We start from the raw sequence: 27258 nt of genomic DNA on the forward strand, positions 1-27258 counted from the left end.
TGTACATGCATTCATAATCAGGAAAATATGTCTGAATAAATAATTAAATGGGGATGGGAGAGAAATCTTGCCTCCAAAAGTTCTTTTAACTTATGTCAATAGTCCCTCATCTAGAAATCGGAGCTTAGTTCCCTTTCCACACCTAAGGGTGGACTTGATACTGTCTGTATTCCAAAGAGAGTTTGGAGAAGGAAAAATAGTAACATTACTACTAGTGGAAGAGTCTGGCAAACACTGCCTTAACCGTGTGATCAAAGTAAACATCACAGGTGATGTTGTGTGGGTTTGTTGTTGATTCACTCAGTCGTGTCTCACTCTTTGTGATCACATGGACTGAAGCGCACACCAGTCTTCCCTGTCCCTCACCATTTCCCGGAGCTTGCTCAAAGCCATGTCCATTGAGTCGGTGATGCCATCCAATCATCTTGTCCTCTGTTGTCCCCTTCTCCTCCTGCCTTCAATCTTTCCCAGCACCAGGGTCTTTCACAATGAGTCAGTTCTTCTCATCAGGTAGCCAAAGTATTGGAGATTCAGCTTCAGCATCAGTCCTTCCAATGAATATTCAGGACTGATTTCCTTTAGGATGGACTGGTTTGATCTCCTTTCAAGTCCAAGGGATTCTCAAGAGTTTTCTCCAACACCACAGTTCAAAAGCATCAATTCTTTGGTGCTCAGCCTTCTTTATAGTCCAACTCTCACAAAACCATAGCTTTGACTATATATATGGATCTTTGTTGGCAAAGCAATGTCTCTGCTTTTTAATATGTTATCTAGGTTTGTCATAGCTTTTCTCCCAAGGAGTAAGCGTCTTTTAATTTCATGGCTGCAGTCACCATCTGCAGTGATTTTGGAGCCCAAAAAAATAAAGTCAGTCACTGTTTCTGTTGATTCCCTATCTATTTGCCATGAAGTGATGGGACCGGATGCCATGATCTTCGTTTTTTGAGTGTTGAGTTTTAAGCCAGATTTTTCACTCTCCTCTTTCACCTTCATCAAGAGACTCTTTAGTTCTTCTTCACTTTCTGCCATAAGGATGGTGTCATCTGCATATCTGAGGTTATTAATATTTCTCCTGGCAATCTTGATTCCAGCTTGTGCTTCATCCAGCCTGGCATTTCATGTGATACATTCTGCATATAAGTTAAATAAGTAGGGTGACAATATACAGCCTTGAAGTACTCCTTTCCCAATTTTGAACTAGTCGTTGTTTCATGTTGGGTTTATGTGCCCCCTAATGTGATGCAAAGAGAAATGACTTCGTCTCTGTGGTGTTCTTTCCTGAAACTCACAACTCCAGTCTAGTTATGAGAGGAACATCAGCCAAACCTAAATTGAGTGGTATCCTATGAGATAACTAACCAGTATTGGGCTTCCCCAATACTGCACTATTTTCACAATGTTTTCTGTAAATCTAAAATTATTCCAAGTTATCATTTTTGACTAATGCAGTGAAATTGCCTTCCTAGTTGTTGTTGTTGTTCAGTCACCCAGTCGGGTACAACTCTTTGCAACCCCATGGACTGCAGCTCGCCAGGCCTCCCTGTCCCCCACTACTGGAGTTAGCCCAAGTTCATGTTCATTGCATCAGTGATGCTGTCTGGCCATCTCAGCTACTGACACCCTCTTCTCCTCAATCTTTCCCAGTATCAGGGACTTTTTCAGTGAGTTATTTATTTGCATCAGATGACCAAAATACTGGAGCTTCAGCTTCAGCATCAGTCCTTTCAGTGAATATTCAGGGTTGATCTCCCTTAAGATAGACTGGTTTGATCTTCTTGCTGTCCAAGGAACTTTCAGGAGTCTTCTCCAGTGCCCACATCCGAATCCCTAGAATCTCTGAGTGTTATCTTATGTGACAAAAGGGACTTCGCAAATATTATTAAGGGTCTTAGATAGGAGGCTGTCCAGCATATTGCAGGTGGGCCCAGTGTGAAGTTGAGACTGAGCAGGGTTCTGTGTGGCCTTCCTGGGTACAAAAGACCCTCTGTGTCTTCCATTTCTTGTCTGTAGGAAACAGGCTTTAGTCTCCTGGGTCTTTCCTGAGTTCCAAAGGCTACTCCATTTCTTCTAATTGATTCTTGCCCACAGTAGTAGGTATAATGATCATCTGAATCAAATTCATCCTTTCTCATCCATTTTAATCACTGATTCCTAAGATATCTATGTTTAATCTTGCCATCTCCTGCTTGTCAATGTTAAATTTACCTTGATTTGTGGACCTAACATTCCAGGTTTCTATGCAATATTGTTCTTTTCAGCATCAGACTTTACTTTCACCACCAGACACATCCACAGTTGAGCAATGTTTTCACTTTGGCCCACTTGCTTCATTCTTGCTGGGGCTATTAATAATTGCCTGCCTCTCTCCCCCAGACATCTTATGACCTAGGGATTCATCATATCTTTTTGCCTTTTCATAGTGTCCATGGGGTTCTCTAGGCAAGAATACTGGAGTGGGTTGCCATTTCCTCCTCCTGTGGATCACATTTTTTCAGAATGCTTCACTATGACCCATCTGTCTTGGGTCCTCTAGTTTGTCTTTCATTTTTCTGATTTTTTTTCCTCCCATTCCAAGAGGGGTATCTCTACCTTAGGGCCATTTTCATGTCAAGACAGAAATGAAAGTAGTCAGAGGGAAGGCTAAGGTCCTTGATGGGTTGATACTGGGATGCAGAAAGAGTAGTAGCAGTAGCAGTAGCAGTAGTAGCTCAGTCGTGTCCAATTCTGCGATCTCAAGGCAAGAATTCTCCAGGCAAGAATACTGGAGTAGATTGCCAAGCCCTCCTCCAGGGGATCTTCCCTACCCAGAGATCAAACCTGAATCTCTCGCATTGCAGGCAGATTCTTTACTGTGTGAGCCACCAGGGAAGCCCTTAGAAAGAGAGAGCATACATCTGAAGGGATAAGACTGAAGTGGAGAGGGTAGAGGGGAGGGAAGAGTTCTGTAAGATTAAGACAGTAACTTAGGGGTTCCCAAACATGTGAGAACCCTGTCCCATTGAGTCATCTGGCAGAAGTGGTGAAATGGTAGAAAGCAAGAGCCACACAGTACCCCCAGGCTCCCTGGTTGCCGTCCCCACCATGCTTCCTAGGGGAAGGGTGGTTTGGAGGCTGTGGCGCTACTTCACACATCCCCCAGGGCTGGACCAATTAGCATCTTACTGCTGCTCCTGAAAGGTCTCCTGGGCCTTGCTCAAGCCTGGACTGAACTGAATTTTTATTAACTGGATGGCTGAGGATTTGGAAGTAGATTTAATTTGACTGAAGGGAATTAAAGTAATGCACCATTTCTTGCATATCCAGTTTGTGAAGCAAAACTTATAGCTGCTTTGAGTGTGCTAGTCAACTTTCCTAAATAGATGAGACACTCTCTATATGCAGAGCTTACCTTTTATCATTCATTTGGTCAACAAAGATTTATTGGGAACCTCTATGTGGTAGGCATTGATCTAGGTACCAGGTATACATGAAATAATTCAGACACGGTCCTTGATCTCTTGGACTTACAGATTCATCAGGGAGAAAGAAAATAAACAAAAAAACCAAGCAAGTATATAAGTGTAAATTGGGATGAATGCTATGAAGGAAAAAAACCAGCTGTTCATCTTATAGCTGAGGACATAACACAGAAGCTGGCCCTGAAGCCATTGCTATCAGGGAGGGGAACTTGAGGCACTAATGTAACCCACGCCGCAGCTCCTCTGCTGGAGCAGCACCTCACCAAACTCCAAGTCCTTGGGTCTCATGTTGCTTTTTGTAACGGCCGCACCTGCCTGATGCGAAGACTCATTGGAAAAAACCCTGATGCTGGGGAAGATTGAGGGCAGGAGGAGAAGGCGGGTAACAAAGGATGAGATGGTTGGATGGCATCATCAGATCAATGGACGTGAGTTTGAGCAAACTCTGGGAGATAGTGAAGGACAGGGAAGCCTGGCGTGCTGCAGTCCATGGGGTCGCAAAGAGTTAGACACGACTGAGCAACTGAACAACAACACGACCTGCCAGATCTTTTCAATTTGAGTGTTTAATATTCAAATACCATAATCAAATCGTCAGTCACATTCTGAGGAGTAACTACTGAATCTGACTCATCATGCAAGTCTCAGACATAAATTGCAAACCCTGAAGTTGTCAAGGTTTCGGTTTTTGAGGGATTGAGAAATGGCTGATGGTGCTGGAGGGAAGAACAGGATATAATAAAACTGGGTGCTAACTTTGGGGAAGGTGCGCCTGGCCATGGTTTAAGTTCAAATTTTGTGCTAACTGCAATGGGAGTCACATGCGGATTTTAAGTTGACAAGTGTCCGTCTAATTTTTCTTTTAAACCATATCACATAGTGCTAGGTTTTAGTAGAAAGGACTATTTGTTTTTGATTTTTTGATGCTTCCTTGCCATACTGAATTAAACTATGAGTTGGTAGATGCAGGGGGAGAATTACTTTATGGAGATGACTTCCTTATGGTTAATAAAGACTGGTAAGTGAAAAAGTTCTGTGTTGGAGCCTTTTTAAGTTTCCCAGTCTGTGAGAGTCAGAACCTGGAAAAGCTAAGTTGTCCTCGTTTCCTCTTGCTCAGCTTCTCCCTTTTCCAGTCTGAAAAAAACCACTGAGGAATGTTTTTTTTTTTTTTGGATAATTCCCGATGTTTCCTTATTTATATTGGTGTGTCAGAGATTCCAGGCAGTGTGTGTGTGTGTGTGTGTGTGTGTGTGCATGTATAGCAAAGTAATGAGTGAGGCTTATGATTTTAGGGGAAAGGCAAGTTATGGTGAAAAACAAAAAGAAAAGAAAGGGACTTCTGGGCAAAGATTAGGACCTCTAAAATCACGGTTAGAAGTTGTTTAGGCAGGGGCATGTAGGTCTGAGTTGCTGTGAAGCTCCATGGAACCAAGGGTGACGTCAGTGTGATGTGGCCTCTGGGGCCTGGCAGAGCAGGAGGCTGACATCACTGCCCAGGGGATCCAATGAGCTGACTCCAGGGAGGCCTCCTCACAGCCCCCAAAGATGCTGGAGCAGCAAACATGACCCAAACGGACCCTGGGGACTGAGCTGCTCCCATTTGCTGTTCAATTATTGTCCTTTCCTTCACAGCTCCACGAGCATAGAAGCTTACCTCAGCACTGGTGAGGGAGAAGGAAGGAGTGTTGATGCTCTGCTCCCAGTAAACTTTAGACCTGTGGGGAGACATATTTTTTCCCTTAAAAGAGAGCCATCAGCTGAGTCAGGCTCCTGCCTGCAAGGAGGTCATGGTATAGATGATGAGACAGAATGAAAACTAATTAAAGCAATAAAGGAAAGCATATGAGCTCTGAGGTGGGGCCTGACTTCAAACCTCAGTCTGTCAGTGACTAGCCCTCTGACTCTGGGCAAGTTATTTAACCATACTGAGCTTCAGTTTTTTCCTCAATAGCATGGAGACAACAACTTTTGTCCTACAGCAGGGTAATTGTGACAATGAAATGAGAGAAACAGAATTATGTTCCTGGAACCTAGCAGGTCTTAATAAGCAGAAGCTGCTGTTATTGCTACTACTTCAGGTCACACCATGTGACAGGGACAATATCGAGTCATGTATTAATGCAAGACAGAGGGTGTTGACGAAGGATCTACTGTTCAACTGCCTGTGTTAGGAAAGAAAGGGTTATCTTCACAGAAGAAGGTCACACAAAGCTGGATCTTGAAGTATAATTTCAGCAAGTGAGGAAGGAGGAGGAAAGGGAAGAGCACTTCATTCAGAAGGAACAGAATAGCATAAGCAAAACCTGAAAAAAGCAACCGGTAGTTCATTTCAGATCAGTTCAGCTCCACTCAAGCTACATGAATTAAGTGCTGTCTATTCTAAGCCATTAAAAAAAGTTTTTTTTTTGGAGTATAGTTGATTACAATGAGTCTGAGTGAACTCCAGGAGTTGGTGATGGACAGGGAGGCCTGGCGTGCTGCGATTCATGGGGTCACAAAGAGTCAGACACAACTGAGCGACTGAACTGAACCGAATGTCAGGCAGGCCATCTTCACTGGAGTTTTCTACGCTAGTCACTCCAAACTCACACTGTTGCTGGTAAAAACTCATGTGAGCTCTCTGGCTGCTGGGGGGGGGGGGGGCTAGAAATAAAACCTGCTGACAGTAGCAGAAGCTCATTTAATCACTACTGTACATATTTAGTCTACATACCCATCTTCTCCCTGTGAGGTATAAAAAGCTTTTTGCTTAGATGTTAAAATTGGTGATTGAAGGGACCAGAGATCTTTAGAAATATGAAAGCCTTCATACTCTTCCTGCCCCTCCTACCTGTGTCTGAAATTGTTTAAGCATGAGTAATGAAACAAGGTGAGACAGCCAGAGATTGTCTAGAAACAGACAGGTTTAGCAACCTTCTCAGTTCCTGGCAAACCAAGACTTGTAACTCATTCTCCTCACTATTGCTTTGTTTATTTATAAAATGTGCTTTTAATTAATAATGACTATTCTTTATTAAAAAAGCAGTACATATACAAGGGAAAGAATTCCAAAACTGCATGCATAATAAAAAATATCTTCCTGCTACTTCATGCCCCTTCCTCCCAATATCTGTCCTGGTTGTCACTAATGTTTACAGTTTCTTGGATACCCTTTCAGAAATATTCTGTGAAGTATTTTATACATATATAAGTATATATATGAATTTTTTCTTTGTGACTTTTTACTGAGGTATAACTGACACACACATCACATTAGTAATTTCAGGTATACAACATGATGATTCGATATTTATGTATGTTCTGAAATGATCACCACAATAAGTCTAGTTAGCAACTGTCACCATATGTATTTATGAAATTTTTTTTCTTGTGGTGAGAACTTTTAAGACCTAGTCACTTAGCAATTTTCAACTGTGCAATAGAATAAAAATTTTGTTTTTGTCTTTCATTTTTCATCAAATATTTGTTGTTCAGTTGCTAAGACGTGTCTGACTCTTTGCAAACCATGGACTGCAGCATGCGAGGGTCTTCTGTCCTCCACTGTCTCCTGGAGTTTGCTCAAATTCAGGTCCATTGAGTTGGTGATGCTATCTAACCACTTATCCTCTGCTGTCCCCTTCTTTTTTGCCCTCAATCTTTCCTAGCATCAGGGTCTTTCCCAGTGAGCCCGTACTTTGCATCAAGTGGTCAAAGTATTTGAGCTTCAGCTTCAGCATCACTCCTTCCAATGAGTCTTCAGGTTTGATTTCCTTTAGGATTGACTAGTTTGATCTCCTTGTAGTCTAAGGGACTCTCAAGAGTCCTCTCCAGCACCACAATGTGAAAGCATCAGTTCTTCAGTGCCCAGCCTTCTTTATGGATCAAATCTCACATCCATACATAACTACTGGAAAAAGCATAGCTTTGACTATACAGACCTTTGTCAGCAAAGTTATGTCTCTGCTTTTTATATGCTGTCTATGTTTGTCAGAGCTTTCCTTCCAAGGAGCAAGCATCTTTTAATTTCATGGCTGCAGTCATTGTCCACAGTGATTGTGGAGACCAAGAAAATAAAATCTGTCACTGCTTTCACTTTTTCCCCTTCTATTTGCCATGAAGCGATGGGACCAGATGCCATGATCTTAGTTTTCTGAATGTTAAGTTTCAAGCCAGCTTTTTCACTCTCTTCTTTCACCTCCATCAAGAGGCTCTTTAGTTTGTCTTCATTTCCTCTATTTGGGTTGTATCATCTGCAATCTGAATCTAAGATTGTTAATATTTCTCCCTGCAATCTTGATTCCAGCTTGGGATTTACCCAACCCAGCATTTTGCATGATGTACTTTGCATATAAGTTAAATAAGCAGGGTGACAATATACATCCATGATGTACTCCTTTTCCAACTTTGAACCAGTCAGATGTTCCACATCTGGTTCTAACTGTTGCTTCTTGACATGCATACAGGTTTCTCAGGATACAGGGAAGGTGTCTGGAATTCCTTTCTCTTTAAGAATTTTTCACAGTTTGTTGTAATCCACACACTCATTGAAACATTCTATCACCTTTTAACACATAAATAGAAACAGATTTAATATAAATAGAATTACACTGAAGTTGAGGTAAAAAAACAAAAACTTATAACTTTCCTTGGAAAACTATAAATAAATTGATAATTTCCCGTCAGTTTTGCATTAGCCTTCTCTAACTACGTCAAGGTTTATGCTCTTTTAGTATTGTATTTTTTATGCTGATCAATGTGATGTAATTTCTTAGCCAGAAAGAATTCAAAGCAAAAATCAGATTTAGGGTCTCAACCTGTTCCAATTGGTTCTTCAGTTCAGTTAAACTCTTGGAGACCCCATGGACTGCAGCACGCCAGGCTTCTCTGTCCACCACCAACTCCTAGAGTTCACTCAAACTCATTTCCATCACATTGGTGATGCCATCCAACCATCTCATCCTCTTGTCTCCTTCTCCTCTTGCCTTCAATCTTTCCCAGCATCAGGGTCAGGTGGTCAAAGAATAGGAGTTTCTGCTTCAGTATCAGTCCTTCCAATGACTATTCAGGACTGATTTCCTTTAGGATGGACTGGTTGGATCTCCTTGCTGTCCAAGGGACTCTCAAAAGTCTTCTCCAACACCACAGTACAAAAACATAAATTCTTTGGTGCTCAGCTTTCTTTATAATTCAACTCTCACATCCATACATAACTACTAGAAAAATCATAACTTTGACTAGACAGACCTTTGTTGGTAAACTAATGTCTCTGCTTTTTAATATGCTCTCTAGGTTGGTCATAATTTTCCTTTCGAGGAGCAAGTGTCTTTTAATTTCATGGCTGCAGTCACCACCTGCAGTGATTTTGGAACCCCCCAAAATAAAGTCTGACACTGTTTCCATTGCTTCCCCATCTATTTGGCATGAAGTGATGGGACCAGATGCCATGATCTTAGTTTTTTTGAATATTGAACTTTTTTTTTTCCTAATTTTATTTTATTTTTAAACTTTACATACTTGTATTAGTTTTGCCAAATATCAAAATGAATCCGCCACAGGTATACATGTGTTCCCCATCCCGAACCCTCCTCCCTCCTCCCTCCCCATACCATCCCTCTGGGCCGTCCCAGTGCACCAGCCCCAAGCATCCAGCATCGTGCATCGAACCTGGACTGGCAACTCGTTTCCTACATGATATTTTACATGTTTCATTGCCATTCTCCCAAATCTTCCCACCCTCTCCCTCTCCCACAGAGTCCATAAGACTGTTCTATACATTAGTGTCTCTTTTGCTGTCTCGTACACCGGGTTATTGTTACCATCTTTCTAAATTCCATATAATGTCCATCAGCAGATGAATGGATAAGAAAGCTGTGGTACATATACACAATGGAGTATTACTCAGCCATTAAAAAGAATACATTTGAATCAGTTCTAATGAGGTGGATGAAACTGGAGCCTATTATACAGAGTGAAGTAAGCCAGAAGGAAAAACATAAATACAGTATACTAACGCCTATATATGAATATTGAACTTTAAGCCAACTTTTTCAGTCTCCTCTTTCATGTTCATCAAGAGGCTCTTTAGTTCTCTTTGCTTTCTGCCATAAGGATGGTGTCATCTGTATATCTGAGGTTATTGATATTTCTCCCAGCAATCTTGATTCCAGTTGTGCTTCATCTAGCCCAGTGTTTCTCATGATGTACTCTGCATATAAGTTAAATAAGCAGGGTGATGATATACAGGCTTGATATACTACTGTTCCTATTTGGAACCAGTGTGTTGTTCCATGTCCAGTTCTAACTGTTGCTTCCTGAACTGCATACAGATTTCTCAGTAGGCAGGTCAGGTGGTCTGGAATGAGTTTGACCTTTTAAATATGATATAATTGTTTATGAAAAGTTGCTTTAATAAGTAATAATTAAAATTCTATTGCCTTTTTAAAACTTGAAATAACTTTTGTTTTAAAAAATACAGCAGTAAAGACCGACGCATAAACTTTTCACAAAACATACTTAGTCTTTTTACACTGAAAATGTTTTGCACTGAAAACATATTTTGTATAGTCCAGGGACTTATAATGGCCATTTCTTTCTCATTTTCACCTTTGTTCCCAGTCAATGTTTTTTAGGGTCCATATTCTGACTGTAAACACCAAGTTCATATTTACTTTCTTCCTGTGGATGGACGGAACCATATATGAGAATTTTATATCCAATTTGCAACAGTAAATCTTTCAAAGGGAAAATATCCTAATTGACTTGAGCTTCTCTGGTGGTGCTAGTGGTAAAGAATCTGCCTGCTAACCCAGGAGACACAAGAGACACTGGTTTGACCCTTGGGTTGGGAAGATCCCCTGAAACAGGAAATGGCAACCTGCTCCACTAGTCTTGCCTGGACAATTCCATGGACAGAGGAGCCTAGTGGACTACAGTCCATGGGGTTGCAAAGAGTCAGACAGGATTAAGCACACACAACCAAAGGCTTTAGCATAGTCAATGAAGCAGAACTAGATGCTTTTATGGAACTCCCTTGTTTTCTCCATGATCCAGTGAATGTTGGCAATTAGATCTCTGGTTCCTCTGCCTTTTCTAAACCCAGGTTCTATATCTGGAAGTTCTTGGTTCACATACTGCTGAAGCCTAGCTTGAAGGATTTTGAGCATAACCTTGCTCGCATGTGACATGAATGCAATTATACTGTAGCTTAAACATCCTTTGACATTGCCTTTCTTTGGGATTGGAATGAAAACTGACCTTTTCCAGTCCTGTGGCCACTGCTGAGTTTTCCAAATTTGCTGGCATATTGAGTGCAGCACTTTCACAGCATCATCTTTCAGGATTTGAAATAGCTCCACTGGAATTCCATCATCTCCACTAGCTTTGTTCATAGTGATGCTTTCTAAGGCCCACTTGACTTCACATTCTTGTATAGTTCTGTGTATTTTTGCCACTTCTTCTTCATCTCTTCTGCTTTTGTTAGGTCCTTACGGTTTCTATCCTTTTCATGCTCATCCTTGCATGAAATATTCCTTTGATATTGCCAATTTTCTTCAAGAGATCTCTAGTCTTTGATCTGTATTAAAAAAGAGATCCAAGATGCTTTTGATGCAGGTGGTTGTTGGCCCAGTTGAGCCATTAGAATAAAGTACAAATTTCTGTTCCTGGTGTTCCTTTTCCAAGATGCTTTCCTAGCACCATCTCTTGTTGCTAATTCCCTATACATCAGTGAAAATGAAGTTCTTTCTGGTTTTCTAGGTGCTTCTCACACCTTCCAATCACACCTTTTGAAATGTTCAGGCATAGTCTGTCAATGAATTCTTTACTGACAAAAGTGCTTGCCCTGTTTGATTCTCAGAACTTGCTTATAGGTACATTACACCTTACCTGTTAGTTTTGGGGTTTTTACTTTTGGGCTTTTCCTCTTTCATAACTTGTAAGATATCTGTTCAGGGAAACCTAGTTAATCCTTCCTTAATATTCATGCCTAAAGAGGCTTTTGCACTTTGAGGCAAGGGTCTTCAACAAGAACTGCCTGACAATCGCCGTTGCATATGAAGTTCTTAATTGTTCTTGCCTTACAGTAGAACTTTTTTTTTTCCCCTGAAAAACAAGTTTATTTATTTGGCTGCACCAGGTCATGGTTGCAGCACATGGGATCTAATTCCTTGACCAGGGAGTGAACCCGGGTACCCTGGCTTGGGAGTACGGAATCTTAGCCACTGGATATAGTGGAGCTTTTAACACAAGTTTGTGGCTTCAATGAATAATGTGTGAAATCAGGCTATTTTCCCCAGAGAACTACAAATCCCAGCGGGCATCGCGCGGAACGTCCGCGGACGTGGTGATGCTAGGGGGCGTGCCCAGTCTGAGGGAGGGGTCGTCCTGCGGGTGGCCGGAGGCTTAGGATCCCCGGGAGCCTGGAGTGAGAGAGAGAGAGATTGAGAGCGAAAGGTGAGCGGAGCTGAGGGAGGGGACGCGCTGCGGGGCTCCCCGAGTCTATGGAGCGGGTTAAGATGGCGGAGGCGGAGAGCCTGGAGACAGCGGCGGAGCACGAACGGATTCTTCGAGAGATCGAGAGCACCGACACGGCCTGCATCGGGCCCACGCTCAGGTACCCTGGGTACCGGGGCCACAGAGGGGTGGGCACGGGCGGGACCCGGGAGCAGGCTCCCTCGGGACTGTGCGCCTGGCCGGCCTCCTGCAGGGCCAGCGCCGGCCCCTCCCTTCGGAGAACCTGGCGAGCGACCTCCACCCTCGGCGAGGCAGGTCCCCCTCCGTAGCCCCGCAGACCCGACGTGGGGTTCCTTCCCGACCGTCGGCGCCGGCAGCCCCGTTACCCTGTAGGCTCCTTCTGCCTCCCTCAGGGCTGGGGCAGCCTTCGTTCTCCCTCCGAGGCTGGCCCGGCGCGGGCAGCCGGAGCGCGCCCGACAAATGGTGGCTCTTAGCAGAGGGTCCCCCTGAGGACATCACCCTTCTGCCCCAGACGCAGGTCCTGCTCTTCAGGCAAAACAGAATTCACCCCACGGTCTGTTGCTCGGAGAGCAAACTCTTGCCTCTTTAAAAATCACAATCACTTCTCAGAAACGAGTTCCTGAAAATCCTAGGCCTGGAAGGAAGGAAGTTTCCTTCAGCCCGCGCGCCCCTCTCCTGGGAGCGGGTACTTGCCGAGCCCTGTCAGGAGGACGACCTCCCCAAAGGTCAGATTCCTGGTGCTCATCGCCGAAAAGACGTTATCTCCCTCCGTTCCCCGTGACCCTTACTTTGCCCACACACCCCCATTTCACTTGGAGACGTCAAACTAAGCCGCCACCTACCTCAACTTATTTAACAAACTTAGCTACAACTTGCTGTGTACAGCGCAAGACATTTATTAAGAGATTTACAAGTATGACTTATTCAAACCGCAAAACAGCCCTATTTGGTAGGTACTGTTATTACCCTCATTTTACAGATGAAGCCCAAAGAACTTAAGTGACTTGCCCAAGGTCACAGAGAAAAGTAGGGGAGTCGCGATTCCTGCTCAGGCATTCTGGATCCAGAGTATGCATTCTTAACCCCTCTTGTTCTGCCTCAGTTGGGGATCACCATCTATCCGTACTTTCTGCTAATTACTCAACCAAGCGCAAACTACCTTTCTCTTTCCCCTCAGTTTATTAGTGCCCTAGAACCAACACATCGTCCTTCCTGTGGCACCTTCTGATCTCCATGCAGCCAACAGAATGATCTTACCCACCTTGTACAGTCTTGGGAAGCTATTCCTCCCTTCATAAAGATTATTTATTACTCACTGCTTGTTTTTTTCATGGGGAGAAGTTGTCTCATGAAAGTCGTTGAAAGAGGGGGCAGGCTGCGGACTTCGCTTCTCATCTCCACCTCCACAGCTTCCTTCTCCAGGGCACATGGTTCTCCCAGTGCCATCCCTGGACATGGGACATGACCATCCTTAGTAGTTTGCTTTTTGTCCCTGACTGCGCTATGATCATGACTGTCACGCTCCTCTTTTTTCATATTTTCTTGAGCTCTTAAAGGTAAATGACCCTTATTTCATTATCTTTACTTTTATAAAAACTAAGACTACTTACTGGTATTCTATGTGCATTACTATTGGTTATTAATGTTTGGTTTTTGTAAAACAAAATGTTATTAGACTTACAGAGGATGCTGTTTGAGGATTTTACTAAGAAATTTGGCTGCTGAGCTATATAGCTGGCAGCCAAGCAAAGCTCCCACTGGAATAGTTGGGATTACCAGAGTTTTTAGGAAGGATTTTTCATCAGAATACCATTAATATTGTCTTGAGTTGGTTGTTTTGAGTTGCTGTTGTTCTTGGTTTATATGATAAATGACTTAATTTAGTGTTATCAATTTAGTTTGTTGTGATTTATTATGTTAGCCCTCCACTGAATAATAATGCATATTTGTTCAGCTGAATTTTAGCCTGTAATTTTCCATTATATTGACTGAAGAATATATACATTTTGTTTAAAATGTTATCCATTTTCCCTAAAATTTGCTGCGTTATCACTGAATTCCATTGGAAAGTGGGGACTTTTTTGGGCTAAGTGAAGTAGAGATCTTTTGTCCTAAGGGGACATGGTAAGAAAAGTTTTGAGAACCACTGCACTATCCTACTAGTTTAATTTTCTTTTGTTGACTCCCTTTTTTCTTTATCAGGGGCTTTTCATTTTTGGTGTTGTCCTGTCTTTGATGGATAACCCTAAATCTTAACTATCAGACCCAAGATTCAATCATGTGAACATCCTATAATACAAGTAATATCCACTGTCTTTGTCTTCAGTCTAGCTTGTTCCTGCCTGTATTCATAGGAGATGATCTCATCTTTCTTCCTTATCCCATGCAGAGGCAGCGGCATGCATAGACTTGGTGCTTCAGATCTCATGCTTTACCCTGGGTGCGTGTTCATAATCATTATCTCTTGCTTTTCCATCACAGTCAGTAAACAGGTATGATAGAGGCAATAGGCTCTTCTTCCTACCATTACCCTCAACTGTAAATCTCAGCCTCTATCCCTCTTCATAGACTTTCCTATTTCTTCTGTCTTTTGAGGCATTTTTAAGGCTCTTGGTTCTTACCTGTCCCTGAGACAGGTGTTCTAACTGAAGAGGAATTAAATAACAATAATTTGTGGTACCAAATTATTCTTCCAATTTTATCCCTTTTTGTTTGAGGAACCCCAATGGCTTGACTTTTTCATTATATAACTATCCTTATTTTAATCTTGAAACAGTACTTGCAATATTAGTTGATTACTGTTTATCATAAGGAGTGACTTTATTTATTTATTGTAATTCTAAAAGTCCCAAGCTTATCCATACATACAGAGGCTGTTGCCTAGAAGATTCTTTTGGGGAAGCGGCCATCTCTTCTCTGTCTTCATCTCAAAAATTATTTTGTTAGCTACAAGTCCTAATTTTGCAGATGAGGAAAGAAGCCTGCCGGGAGCCGGTAAGGCATTCTACTCGTGACAGAGGTCATGAGGAAGGAGGCTAGGCATATGCAAAGGCGGGATCGAACCTCAGGAGTCCCCCCGGATATTCTCGAGCATCTACCCCCAAAAAACCAGAGTCTGCCTACTTTATTGTTTTGTGCTCTCACCTCTGACTTTACTGGGGGCTGTTCCCCACCACCATCTCGCTCTCTCTGTCAAAGAGTTAACTTACAGCTCCAATTAATAAAGTTCCTGGGCAATTAGGAGTGTTTAAATCCAAATCCCTCAGATGGCTCTCTAACTCGCCTGACAAATTTACCCGGACTCCTACAGCTATGCATACTATTGTTTACAGTCTCCCAGCCTCGAGAGGCACAGGAAGCTTAAGATATTCAAATAGCTTAGAGCCTCTCAGAAAGTTAGAAACTGTCAGAATAAAACTAGTAAAAGATTTCATTGATGAGCCAATGCTTGTTGCCAAGTTTCCACATCCCCTGAATTGTATCCTTGAATGTGTATTAATTAATATAGTTGGTATGTAGAAAAAATAAGTAGTGGCCTTGGTGTTAGTAACTTTAGACCCTTAAGGTAATAAATTCTTTCCTTTGTTGTAAACCCATTACACATCTGCCCTATAGGAATGCAATTTTATCTTCGGAAGATGGCGCCAAACCTTAAAATAATTACTCTTAGAGAAAATAAGTCTTTGTTGATAAGTCTTTGTCAAGAGTCATAAAATGTTAATAAGCCTTCTGGCCAGAAGATGATGTAAATCACCTAAACCATTTGTATATGGTAAATTTGCAGGAAAGAAACCCTGGTTTTTGATAAGGATCAAAAACTGCTGACTTTGCATCCCCTATTATCCTCTATGTGTAACTTAGGGTATAAAAGCCCCTGTTGAAAATAAAGCTACGGGCCTTGCTCACCAAAGCTTAGTCTCCCCATGTCATTCTTCCCCTTAACTTCCAGCTGAGTCTCTATCTGGAGCGCGGATATCCTCTGCGACCATTTATTTGCCTGGGCTTCTAAGACCCACTCGAGAAGGTGTCTAAGGTGGGGCACCTTCTGCTATTCGAGAGGGCGCCTGCGGCCTCCGTGGTCAGAGCTAACCTGGTGTCACGGGTTATATTGATTTTCCACGTAAACCAAGCTACTCAGCTTCTTTTCTCCACTGAATTTTCGTACTGAGCTATCCTCATTCTATTACTCTTTATATCTTTGATAAATAAATAAATAAATAGGTCGCCTAAGCCGTCTCTCCTTCGAATACCCTGGATCAGCCGGGGCTGGACCTCGACAGAAGCCCATTAGGTGTAAGGGCATGTCTTGTTTTTAAAATAATATTGATTCTTGCTTTGTAGTGCTAATGCATTACAGAAATTGATCACAAGATATTGTGCTGCTGCTGCTAAGTCGCTTCAGTCGTATCCGACTCTGTGCGACCACATAGATGGCAGCCCACCAGGCTACCCCGTCTCTGGGATTCTCCAGGCAAGAACACTGGAGTGGGTTGCCATTTCCTTCTCCAATGCATGGAAGTGAAAAGTGAAACTGAAGTCGCTCAGTCGTGTCCGACTCTTAGCGACACCATGGACTGCAGCCCACCAGGCTCCTCCGTCCATGGGATTTTCCAGGCAAGAGTATTGTGCTGATAATACACTGCAAAAATTGATCACAGAATATTGGTCACAAATCACTCATGAGTAATAGCTCTATATTCTCATTTTTCAAATCACATCTATGTATCCCTAGTGTTCTTTCATATCATTTATTCAAAATAAGTTGTTTCCTCACTTTGCTCTCTGGGTACTAGCAATTAATATTCAGTCTTAATTGTTATTTAAGATTTTAAAAGAGACTTTTAAATTTAGCAGTGAAGTACCTTGCCTTTAAAACAATAGCTTTATTGAGATATTCATATACTGTACAGTTAACCAATTGAAACTGTACAATTCAATGTTTTTTTTTTTTTAGTGAATTCACAGAATTGTGTAACAGTTACCACAATCTAATTTTAGAACATTTTCATCAGCTCTGAAAGAAACCCCATACCCATTAGCAGTCACTCTTCATTCTGTCCCTTCCCCAGGCAGTCACTACTTTCTGTCTTCATGGGTTTGCATATTTTGTTCACTTTGTATAAATGGAATCATAGAACATTTTGAGGAACTGCTAAACTGTGTAACAAAATGCCTGCACCATTTTTTAGTCCCACTCCAGTACTCTTGCCTGGAAAATCCCATGGACGGAGGATCCTGGTAGGCTGCAGTCCATGGGCTCCTGAAGAGTCAGACACGACTGAACGACTTCATTTTCACTTTTCACTTTCATGCATTGGAGAAGGAAATGGCAACCCACTCGTGTTCTTGCCTGGAGAATCCCAGGACTGGGGAGCCTGCTGGGCTGCCGTCTGTGGGGTCGCACAGAGTCGGACATGACTGAAGTGACTTAGCAGCAGCAGCAGCAGCAGCAGCAGCAGCAATGTATAAGGGTTTTAGTTTCTCCATATCCTTGTCAGCACTTGTTGCTATCTCTTTTTATTTTAGCCATCCCAGTGAATATGAAATTGCATCTCACTGTCATTTTGATTTGTATTTCTCTAATGGTTAATCTTTTCATGTGCTTATTTAGTTATTTGTTTATGTTTTTTGTTTTGTGTATTATGTTTTTTGGAGCAGTGCCTTCAGTTCCTTTGCTCAGTTTTTAATTGGATTATTTTTATTGTTGAGTTATAAGTTTTCTTTATATATTCTGGATATATCTTCTACCGGGAATAGGATTTGAAAATACTTTTCCATTCTTTTGGGTGGTTTTTTCATTTTTCTTGATGGTGTCACCTGCTGCACGAAAGTTTTAAATTTTTGATATGAGGCCAGTGTATCTAGTTTTTATTTTTTTGCTTGTGCTTTTGGTGTTGTATCTAGGCAACCTCTGCTTAACCCAAGATTATGAGCATTTGCTCCTAAGAGTTGTATAATTTTATTTCTACATCACAGTCTGTGATCCATTTTGAGTTAATTTTTGTCTATCATATAAGGAAGGGTGTCCAATTTCATTCTTTTGCATGTTGATGTGCAGTTTTTCCAGCATCATTTGTTGAGTGCCATTTTTTTCTTATCCAGGTATATTTCAGGTTGACTTATTTTGTCTTTTTATCATGAAATTTATGTTCTTTATTTGTAGCAGCAGTGTAACCTTCAAGACCTTGTCTTTGTGTTTATTGGACCTCCCTTGCTGAGTGTTCTCACCTGGGAAAAAGTTTGCTCTATTGTTTTCAGCTCATGATTTTCTCTTTTTAGCTTAGTTGCTGCCTTCCATTTCTAAGGGGTCGGTGTTGTAAGAATGATATGATTGCTATATTTGATCCTGGTAAAGCACTTTACTGTAGGGACTGAATCTTGTCTTACCGTATGGAGTGGTTTTGTGCTATACTGCTTAGTTTTAAGATTAACAAAGGGTATTAATGATAGAATCTTATCTATTTGATCTTTATCACTATTAAAACATTAAAAATTCTGTCAACATTATAAAAATTTTGGAAGCTGTATTAAGAATTACTTGTACTATTGTGACATAGCTGCTGTTGTTTTGATGCATTTCCTTTTAGATGCTTGCTTTATTTATTCTGTTGTTAAAAAGTTGTATTTTTGGTATAGCAACAGTTTTCTCTCTTGCTTATTTGGTGGTGGAGGTGGTTTAGTTGCTAAGTTGTGACCTTCTCTTGTGACCCCATAGCCTAACCCACCAGGCTCCTCTGTCCCTGTCCATGTCTCCTGCATTGCAGGCAGATTCTTCACCGCTGAGCCACTGGGGAAGCCCAAACCGTGTATAAAGCTGCCTGTTCCAGAAAACAAATATGGGGGATATTTTCAAAAGCTCTTTTGCTGAATGTCATTTGATAATTTAATATGGTGAACTGACCTCCCCACTTACTGCTTCTCTGCCTTTGGCCACATGGCTTTGTTTTCCATCCTTTGGCCTTCCATTACCTGCTACTGCTAAGTCACTTCAGTCGTGTCCGACTCCATGCGACCCCATAGACGGCAGCCCACCAGGCTCCTGTCCCTGGGATTCTCCAGGCAAGAACACTGGAGTGGGTTGCGATTTCCTTCTCCAATGCAGGAAAGTGAAAGGGAAGTCGCTAAGTCATGTCCGACTCTTTGCGACCCCATGCACTGCAGCCCACCAGGCTCCTCTGTCCATGGGATTTTCCAGGCAAGAGTACTGGAGTGGGTTGCCACTGCCTTCTCCACCATTGCCTAAGTTGTACAAAATCCAGATAATCCTTGGTTGATGACACTTTCTCATTATTGGTCCTTGTATGGATCTCTTTAAGCAGTTAATTATTTTTATAAGCAACTTACCACCTGAGTGGGCAATTTTTTTTCATCTTTAAGTGGGGATACTACCTACATTGCAGGAACAGTATTAAAAAAAAAAGGAGATAAAGCATTCTTCATGGTACCTGCTGCTGCTGCTAAGTCGCTTCAGTTGTGTCCGACTCTGTGCGACCCCATAGAAGGCAGCCCACCAGGCTCCCCCGTCTCTGGGATTCTCCATGCAAGAATACTGGAGTGGGTTGCCATTTGTAACTCCGATAGTGTGAGTCATATCCTGCCTTTTACCCTTGAGTTTGTAATGAGGACTTAGGTGTTTCATTGTTGTTGTTTAGTTGCTAAGTCGTGTCTGACTCTGTGACTCCATAGACTGTAGCCCGCCAGGCTCCTCTGTCTACGGAATTTCTCAGGCAAGAGTGGGTTGCCATTTCCTTCTCCAAGGGATCTTCCCCACCCAGGGACTGAACCTGTGTCTCCTGCTTGTCAGGGGGATTCTTTGCCACCAAGCCAGTGTTAATTACAAAACTTTGTGTTTGGAGTGATTCTTGACTTTGATTTTTTACTTCTACTCATATATCTGAGGGATAAAATATTCATCAATAATCAGACCCTGGAAGTGGTTATTTTGAGATAGATGGAGAACGGAGGAGGAGATAGGAAACAATTTTATAAAAGCAGTTTAGGTGACTCTGATATTCTCCCTCCTTGTCAATCAATGAGGGGAAAGAAATGATCTCCTATTTCTGATTGTTTATTTTTTAGTAGTAACTACCCATTCATGGGAAATAGATGGGGATACAGTGGAAACAATGTCAGACTTTATTTTTTTGGGTTCCAAAATCACTGCAGATGGTGATTGCAGCCATGAAATTAAAAGATGCTTACTCCTTGGAAGGAAAGTTATGACCAACCTAGATAGCATATTGAAAAGCAGAGACATTACTTTGCCAACAAAGGTCCGTCTAGTCAAGGCTATGGTTTTTCCTGTGGTCATGTATGGATGTGAGAGTTGGACTGTGAAGAAAGCTGAGTGTGGAAGAATTGATGCTTTTGAACTGTGGTATAGGAGAAGACTCTTGAGAGTCCCTTGGACTGCAAGGAGATCCAACCAGTCCATTCTAAAGGAGATCAGTCCTGGGTGTTCATTGGAAGGACTGATGCTAAAGCTGAAACTCCAGTACTTTGGCCACCTCATGCGAAGAGTTGACTCATTGGAAAAGACCCTGATGCTGGGAGAGATTGGGGGCAGGAGGAGAAGGGGACGACAGAGGATGAGATGGCTGGATGGCATCACCAACACAATGGACATGAGTTTGGGTAAACTCTGGGAGTTGGTGATGGACAGGGAGGCCTGGTGTGCTGCGATTCATGGGGTCGCAAAGAGTCGGACAGGACTGAGTGACTGAACTGAACTCAACCTTTAAAAAAATTTTTTTTATATTTTAATTTATAACTGTAATGTAGTGACTTTTAAAAAGAAGAAACAGACAACAACAAACTTAATCCTACCACCCTGTCACAACTCTTATTTTTGTATATTTCTTTTAAACTTTTTCCATATTAATTTTATTATATTAGAAGAATAATGTCATGTTATATGTTGCTTTTTCAGGTAACATTATACATTGTTATATATCTATCATTTTAGTGGCTTCATTCATGAATTAATTTATTTGTTTATTCAACAGATATTTATGAAACAACTTCTGTGTGCCAGGTATTCTTCTGGACTCTGGGATATAATAGAGAACAAAATAGATACGTCCTTGCCCTTTTGGACCATGAATTCTACTAGAGCACTTACAGAATAAACAGACACATAGGCACATGAAATAATAGTGCTATTTAGTGGTTATGTTACATGTGATGGGATATTGTTTCTGACTTAGGTGTTTAGAAAAAGTTGTTTGAAGTAGCAAGCCATGTATCTCTTCCAGACAGCAGGCACAGTATGAAGACCCACAGGAGAAGCATAGTGGGAGGTGATGGTAGGAAATCAGTGAGGGTCCAGATAGCATAGACTAAGAAAGAGACTGTTTTTATTTCTAAGTGTCATGTCAAGGTAGAGAAGAGCATTGAGCAGGGAAGTGACATGCACTAACTTAAGTTAAACAAAGAACATTCTGGCTGCTATATGGAGATTGGAGTAAGAGAAGAAACAGGAAAACCAGTCAAGAAAGTGAAAGAAAAGTGAAAGTTGCTCAGTTGTGTCCAACTCTTTGCGAACCCATGTACTGTCCATGGAATTTTCTAGGCCAGAATACTGGAGTGGGTAGCCTTTCCGTTCTCCAGGGGATTTTCCCTACCCAGGAATTGAACTCAGATCTCTCGCATTGCAGGTGGATTCTTTACCAGCTGAGCCACAAGAGAAGCCCAAGAATATTGGAGTGGGTAGCCTATCGCTTCTTCAGGAGATCTTCCCGATGGGAAGAACTGGGAAGTCTCCTGTATTGGAATGGAACCGGGGTCTCCTGAATTGCAGGCGGATTCTTTACCATGTAAAGAATGACAGGCATCAGAGGCCAATTACTTTAGGTTATGCTTTCAATGAAGAGAAAAAGAAACTCTAAAATTGTATATAATTCCAAAAAATAAAATCTTCTGATATGTCAAGGTTTTCAAGATTTTCAGCAGTTTTATACAGGGAAGCTATCAGGGAAGCTTTAACCAGTCAAGGGATATTTGGAATTATATCCAAATGGTTATAGCATGGTTGTATAATGAGATGGTTGTAGCATGCAGTAAGCTATTGGGGAGAAGGTGATGAGAAGTAGTTGGATTTAGAATATTATTTTGAAAACAGAGTCAAACTTTTGGGATTACTTATGGGGGTTAAAGAAAGAGAGGAACCAAGCATGATTCCAAGGCTCTTGGCCTAAGTAAATGGGTGAGTAATGGTGGTGCCATTTGTTGGAGTAGAGAATAAAGGGGAAGGAACTTTATTTTCCTTCATAGCACTTCTGCCTGACATATATTTTTGATTGTCTCCTCTATTGGAATTTGTATTCCAGGAGGGGAGGAATTTTATTCCTTTTGTTTGCTACTGTATCCTGGGAACCTAAGAGAGGGCCTGGCAAACAGTTGGTGCTCAATAAATATTTGTTTAATGAATAGAAGAATAAAATAATTGTACCATGAGCTGTTAATTATCTAGGGGATTAATTAACTGATTTGCAGATTAACTGTCTTTAAAAAAGTATGACTAGGCTTTTGAGCTGGAGAAGGAAATGGCAGCCCACTCCAGTACTCTTGCCTGGAAAATCCCATGGACAGAGGAGTGTAGTAGGCTACAGTCCATGGAGTCGCAAAGAGTCAGACACGACTGAATGACTTCACTTCACTTCAGGCTTTTGAGAAAAAATAAACTGCTGAAAATCTTGAAAACCTTGACATATCAGAAGATTTTATTTTTTGGAATTACATATAATTTTAGAGTTTCTTTTTCTCTTCATTGAAAGCATAACCTAAAGTAATTGGCCTCTGATGCCTGTCATTCTTCAGTATTTTTGCAGTGTTGTTAAAAATTTTCAAATTTAAGTATAACTCTTGAGTAAAATTTTATTTTCTAAGTTAAAATATTTATAGATTTGGGAAGAATGGAATAGAAATAAGTTTCAGTTACACTATGGAATTGTTGTTCAGTCACTAAGTTGAGGCTGACTCTTTGCGACCCCATGAACTGCAGCATGCCAGGCTTCCCTGTCCTTCACTGTCTTCCTAAGTTTGCTTGAACTCATGTTCATTGAGTCTGTGATGCCATCCAACCATCTTGTCCTCTGTTGCCCCGCTTCTCCTCTTGCTCTCAATTTTTTCCCAGCATCAGGGTCTTTTCCAATGAGTCAGCTCTTCACATCAGGTGGCCAAAGTATTGGAGCTTCAGCTTCAGCATCAGTTCTTCCAGTGAATATTCAGGGTTGATTTCCTTTAGGATTGACTGGTTTGATCTCCTTGCAGTCCAAGGGACTCTCAAGAGTCTTCTCCAACACCACAGTTCAAAAGCATCGATTGTTCAGTGCTCAGTCTTCTTTATGCTCCAACTCTCACATCCATACATGACTACTGGTAAAACCATAGCTTTAACTATATGGACCTTTATCAGCAAAGTGATGTCTCTGCTTTTTGATACATTGTCTAGGTTTGTGGTAACTTTTCCTCCAAGGAGCAAGTGTCTTTTAATTTCGTGGCTGCAGTCATCATGTGTGATTTTGGAGCCCAAGAAAACGAAATTGGACACTGTTTCCACATTTTCTCCATTTATTTGCCATGAAGTGATGGGACCAGATGCCATGATCTTCAGTTTTTGAATGTTGAGTTTCAAGCCAGCTTTTTCACTCTTTACTCTTTCACCTTCATCAGAGGCCCTTTAGTTTGTCTTTGCTTTCTGCCATTAAAGAGTATCACCTGCATATCTGAGGTTGTTGGTATTTCTCCCTGCAATCTTCATTCCAGCTTGTGCTTCATCCAGCCCGGCATTTCACATGCCGTACTCTGCATATAAGTTAAATCAGCAGGGTGACAGTATTCAGCTTTCACATACTCCTTTCCCGATTTGAAACTAGTCCATTTTTCCATTTCCAGTTCTAACTATTGCTTTTTGTCCTGTATTCAGATTTCTCTGGAGGCAGCTAATGTGTCTGGTATTCTCATCTTGTTAAGAATATTCTATAGTTTGTTGTGATCCACACAGTCAAAGGGTTTAGCATAGTCAGTGAAGCAGAAGTATATGGTTTTTTTGAATTCCCTTGCTTTTTCTATGTATGATCCAGCATATGTTGGCAATTTGATCTCTGGTTCCACTGCCTTTTCTAAATCCAGCTTGTACATCTGGAAGTTCTTGGTTCACATACTGCAAAAGCCTAGCTTGAAGGATTTTGAGCATAATCTTACTGGCATGTGAAATGATTGCAATTGTATGGTAATTTGAACATACTTTGGCATTGCCTTTCTTTAATTGGAATGAAAACTGACCTTTTCCAGTCCTGTGGCCACTGCTGAGTTTTCCACATTTGCTGGCATGTTGAGTACAGCATTTTCACAGCATCATCTTTTAGGATTTGAAATACTCAACTGGAATTCCATCACTTCCACTAGCTTTGTTCATAGTGATGCTTCCTTAGGCCCACTTGATTTCACACTCCAGGATGTCTGGCTCTAGGTGAGTGCACCATTGTGGTTATCTGGGTCATTAAAAGGTTTCTGTACAGTATGAAGTAGGATAATGAATTTTTTTGTAATTTGATAATGTTAGGTTTTATTATAATAACTTCATTGAATTGTCAGGGAAATTGGAAAAATGAACAAAGCCGTGTAGCTGGTAAGACAGTGTTGGTTTGGTTCTATCAGCAGTGGGCTCCAACTTTGATTTTATTTGAGCTAAGCACAAATTTTCATTGCAGCTTTTCCAGTGGAAGGTTATTCTAGTATGTTATCTGATCAATTAGATTCAAGCCATAAGAAAATTAGTAGTCACAGAGGGAAATTAAATGGGAGAGTAACATTTGGCAATCATTTCCTATATTGAATTTGAAGAGTTTATTAGGTATCATCAGATCAAATATGTGATGCTGGTGAAACTCATGTGGAAGTTTTACCTAGTATAATTCTGAAAATAAAAAAACGAGTAGGTAAATTATTTCTATGGGTTAGAAATATTTAAAAAGTGCAAATAAAAAGGTATGAACCATAAATCTAGTATGTTTCCTATTCCCTCTTTTTGTTTTATTAGTTTGTTGTTTATTCTTCCATCGTATTTTATTACAAATATAGGCGTATATGATTTTATTTTCTCCTCCCCTTTTATATAATAAATAATATACTGTATATACAATTATGTAGCTTAGTGTCTTGTACTTTTTGTATTATTTCATCAATATATTTTGGAGATCTGTCCGTATCAGTATGTAGAGATTTTCCTTATTCATTTTTTACAGCTACATAGTGTGACTGTACTATGGTTTATTCATCCAGTCCCCTATTTCTGTATATTTGGGTATTTCCAGTCTTCTTTTGGACAAAATGATGCAACTGTGAATAACCTTGAATATCTGTCATTTCTTATTGTACACGTTGTACCGTATCTGTAGGATGTATTTTCAGAAGTGGGATTGCTAGGTAAAATGATGAATGTATTAAATATTTCTACTTTCATAGGTATTACTCTCTATAGAGGTTATATCATTTTGTTCTCCTTCTAGCGGCCTATGAGATTGCTTATTTCTCCATAGCTTTTTAAACAAAGCATGTGTGTTAGACTTTTGAGATTTTTCCAATATGATAAGTGAAAATGGTATTTCAGTGAAGTTTTTATTTGTGTTGTATTTCTTTCTATGAGTGAGGCTTAATGTTTCTTCCTATATATAAAGGCTGTGTGTGTATATGTATGTGTTTTCTGTTTGTCTGTGTCCTTTGCTTATTTTTCTATAAGGTTGGCTTTTTTTCTTTTTGATTTGAGCACTAGTGAAGAGCCTTTGGACATGAGTTTGAGTAAACTCTGGGAGTCGGTAATGGACAGGGAGGCCTGGTGTGCTGTAGTCCATGGGGTCACAAAGAGTCGGACACGACTGAACAAACTGAACTGAACTAAGAGCCTTTGACAGGTATACTGTGCTTAAATGCATTAGGAGTATGCAAACGAAAATGGGTTGTGATTACTAAAACAAAGAAACTGTTGTTTTTTTGTGGAATGAAAGTTTCAAACTTTCCTTTTTATTGTTTTAATTATAAAGGAACATGAATAAACAGACTGTTTAAAATTACAAAAATCTTATACCTGTAGGCTATGATAATTTGAAATCAGCAGGTTTTGGGGGAATGCAGTAAACATTATTAGATAATACTGCTTCATATACAAATGAAATTCTTAGCAAATCAGAGGATGTCAACATTTTAATAAATTCTTTACTTTAAAATGTTATGGTATATATTAAAATGTTTACATAATTTCCAGCATCTGCATAATTTGTATATGAATTAGTTGCAAAAAATTATTGAGAAGGACAGTTGTGTAGTATGGACAGTTATTTTGAAGGACAGTTATTTAGTATGGACATTTATTTAGGACAGTTATTTCGGAAGCAGTTTAGGATTTTAGATGACATTTATGATTTTGCTTTAGTTTGAAATATGATATGTGTAGTTTAAAATATGAATATAGTTTGGAATATGAATATTTTTATGTCATTGAGGAAAATAATATTTTTATTCTTTCCATCATTGGATTTGATAGCTTTTAGCATTTGCTAATGATGTAATAATTGATTTAATCACATACGGGGTTTCAGCTTCCTGCTGAAAATAGCCTGAAATTAAATTTGTAAGTAGCTTCCCTATGAAATGTGTGAATCTAGGTTGAGATACTGAGCATCTATGATATTTAATATTTGCTTGGAGGAAATACCAAAAATAATAAGGGGAGATGAGTTAGTAAAAACTGAGTTAAAAACAGAGCTGGTCTTAAACACTTGTGACCTGTTGTGACTAATAACTTATTTTTTAGAGATAACCTGCTAAGGCTATGAGAAAAAAGAGTAAAGCTTTTTTTTTGTAGTGTTGTAGTATCTGCTGGAGTATGTAACAGAAAACAAAGAAGACAGTTTGCTGACTAACTGATGTTGCACGAACTTTGTTTGAATATTTGAAATAAGCAGAGGTCAGCTAAGAAATAGAAAATGATAATGAAATACTTTAATATTTTGGCTATTTTAAAAAGCAATTTGTGATATAAATTTGTAAGTTATATTTATGTTATATTTTGCATTTATAGATATCCTAAGGATGTTAAATGTTTTCTTTCAAATTGCAGGCAACTTAGCATTAATATTTCCTTTACGTTTTGACTGATTTTTTGAAAGGTAATTAATTTTGTTTTAACTTTGTTTTGTGGTTATTCTCAATCTCCTTGCCCTCTTATTCTGGTTGACAGTTGACTGTTCTCCCCTTCCCTCTCTTTTTCTCTGATTTTCTCCTTGCCTTGTTGTAGAGAGGAATTAGATGGTTTCCAAAAATATATGTGATTTACAAAAATACATATAGT

General features: G+C 40.4%; 1 protein-coding gene across 4 annotated transcripts in view; it reads left to right on the forward strand.

The window, feature by feature from the left end:
• Positions 1 to 11774: 11774 nt before the first annotated feature.
• The window catches only part of EXOC6B (exocyst complex component 6B), a 765919-nt gene continuing 750435 nt past the window's right edge, over positions 11775 to 27258 (forward strand). The window contains exon 1 of one of the 4 annotated variants that reach the window (XM_061431936.1): positions 11775 to 12048. In XM_061431936.1, the coding sequence (XP_061287920.1) occupies positions 11936 to 12048 (113 nt within the window). In that variant the 5' untranslated portion in view covers positions 11775 to 11935. The remainder of the gene's footprint in view (positions 12049 to 27258) is intronic. The other 3 variants (XM_061431937.1, XR_009739314.1, XM_061431938.1) reach the window with 3 other exon arrangements.

Source organism: Bos javanicus, chromosome 11 (genome assembly GCF_032452875.1).
Source record: "Bos javanicus breed banteng chromosome 11, ARS-OSU_banteng_1.0, whole genome shotgun sequence".
NCBI classification, from domain to species: domain Eukaryota; kingdom Metazoa; phylum Chordata; class Mammalia; order Artiodactyla; family Bovidae; genus Bos; species Bos javanicus.